This window comes from Triticum dicoccoides, chromosome 7A, assembly GCF_002162155.2.
Source record: "Triticum dicoccoides isolate Atlit2015 ecotype Zavitan chromosome 7A, WEW_v2.0, whole genome shotgun sequence".
Classification (NCBI taxonomy): Eukaryota; Viridiplantae; Streptophyta; class Magnoliopsida; order Poales; family Poaceae; genus Triticum; species Triticum dicoccoides.
The window spans coordinates 727440934-727442485 of NC_041392.1; the positions used below are offsets into that span (position 1 = coordinate 727440934).

General features: G+C 47.1%; 1 protein-coding gene across 1 annotated transcript; it reads right to left on the reverse strand.

The window, feature by feature from the left end:
* Positions 1 to 693: 693 nt before the first annotated feature.
* LOC119328762 (zinc finger protein 3-like) lies at positions 694 to 1293 on the reverse strand. The gene has a single exon (XM_037601738.1). It carries the CDS (start codon positions 1291 to 1293, stop codon positions 940 to 942), a length of 354 nt encoding a protein of 117 aa, XP_037457635.1. The 3' UTR covers positions 694 to 939.
* Positions 1294 to 1552: the final 259 nt, after the last annotated feature.

Sequence of the window (1552 nt, forward strand, 5' to 3'; positions counted from 1 at the left end):
TCATGGATATGATCGAAAGAAAGTAACTAATATAAAGCTCGTATTCATTTGCTTTGAGCACCTTTAATGTCTTAAAACTATGACAGGTTCGAGACTTATTGTGGAAGTAAACCCAACTACTTGGCTGTTGTGTTGGGCTTATTTCCTCTCAAATACCTTCCCGTCCCAATTCATTGTCGAGACTATATAATGGAGATTAGAAACACACAAAGGTCAAATATAGTTTTGAGAAATGTCTGAGCTGTAAATTTGAGAAAAAAATGTATAAGCAGTTGGAGGTTCAAAAGTTGGAGTCTTGGGAGTACTATCTCCATTAAAATTTATTAGGCCTAAGAAGATTGACAATTTGACCAATATAATAATACAAGTAATATATCCTAAAACATGTACCGCTAGATAATATATTATTTCAAGTTTCTAATGATATTTTTTGTTATATATAAATTGTACTATGTTTGCCAAATTGTCAATCTTGGGGAAAACGTAGGCTGGCCTAATGGAAAAGGAGGTGGCACTAATGAATTTGGTGTTGGCCAACATCTCAATTTTCTTGATGTTCTTATTCTAGATTCCTAACGGCTAAGGAAACATTTAGCCAATTCTGTGACAACTAATTCGGGACCGAGAGAGTAGTATATATCTTGATTTTTTCTGAAAAAACTGATTATCATAAAGAAGCACATACAAGCTGGCCGGAGAAATTGGGAATTTTGTTTCATCCCAAGGAGCGACAAGCTCTAGAGATTCAGTTCAGTACTTAAAAAAAAAGTAGAAGAGCCGATGAATCCCATGCCTGCCCACATGAGTTTCTTTCTGACAATATGCCCAACACGAGCTTGAAACAAAGGGTCCACGCAAAGTAGCTAGACCATGACGTACCTACAACCGAAATAAGTGGTGCGGAGCAACCATTTTAGCAGAGATCGATCGACCGACCATTTACAGCCGGAGGGACAAGTCCAGCTCTTGGTCAGGCTCCGGCCAGCTGCTGCCGCGCTTGTGCGCTATGCCACCCGCCGCCGGCACCTCGTCCTCGGGCCCCTCAGGCATCCGAGCAGCAGCCTTCCATGCCCGGGAGGCGTGCATGTCAGCAGCGGCATCGCCGTGGAGCCTGGCAAGGGCGCGCTCTTGCCTGTGCGCATTCTGGTGGCCGCCGAGCCCCTGCGCAGTGAGGAACCTGCGGTCGCAGTAGGCGCAGAGGAAGAAGCGAGGCGCTGCCGGCGCCACTCCCACGGTGGCGACCAGGGTGAGCTCGAGGCTAAGCTCGTCATGCGCGTTGGTCGCTTGTTCCATTGCGCTCGCTTTTGGTGGTTGTGCGTCCAATTCGCATGCGGCTGTGTGGGTTACTGCGATCTGAGCTAACAATGTTAAAATCTGGGGAGCACAAACGGCCAAGTGAGTCCTGTAGGCACAGGAAGCTTGGACGGCACCCTGACGGCCGGGGTGTGGTGCTAATTGAATTGTGCCTGGGACAGTTCTCTGCGGTGAGATCCAGGACGGCGACGTACGACCCTATCAGCTAGTTGGTGTACGCCCCTAAATCCTAATGCAG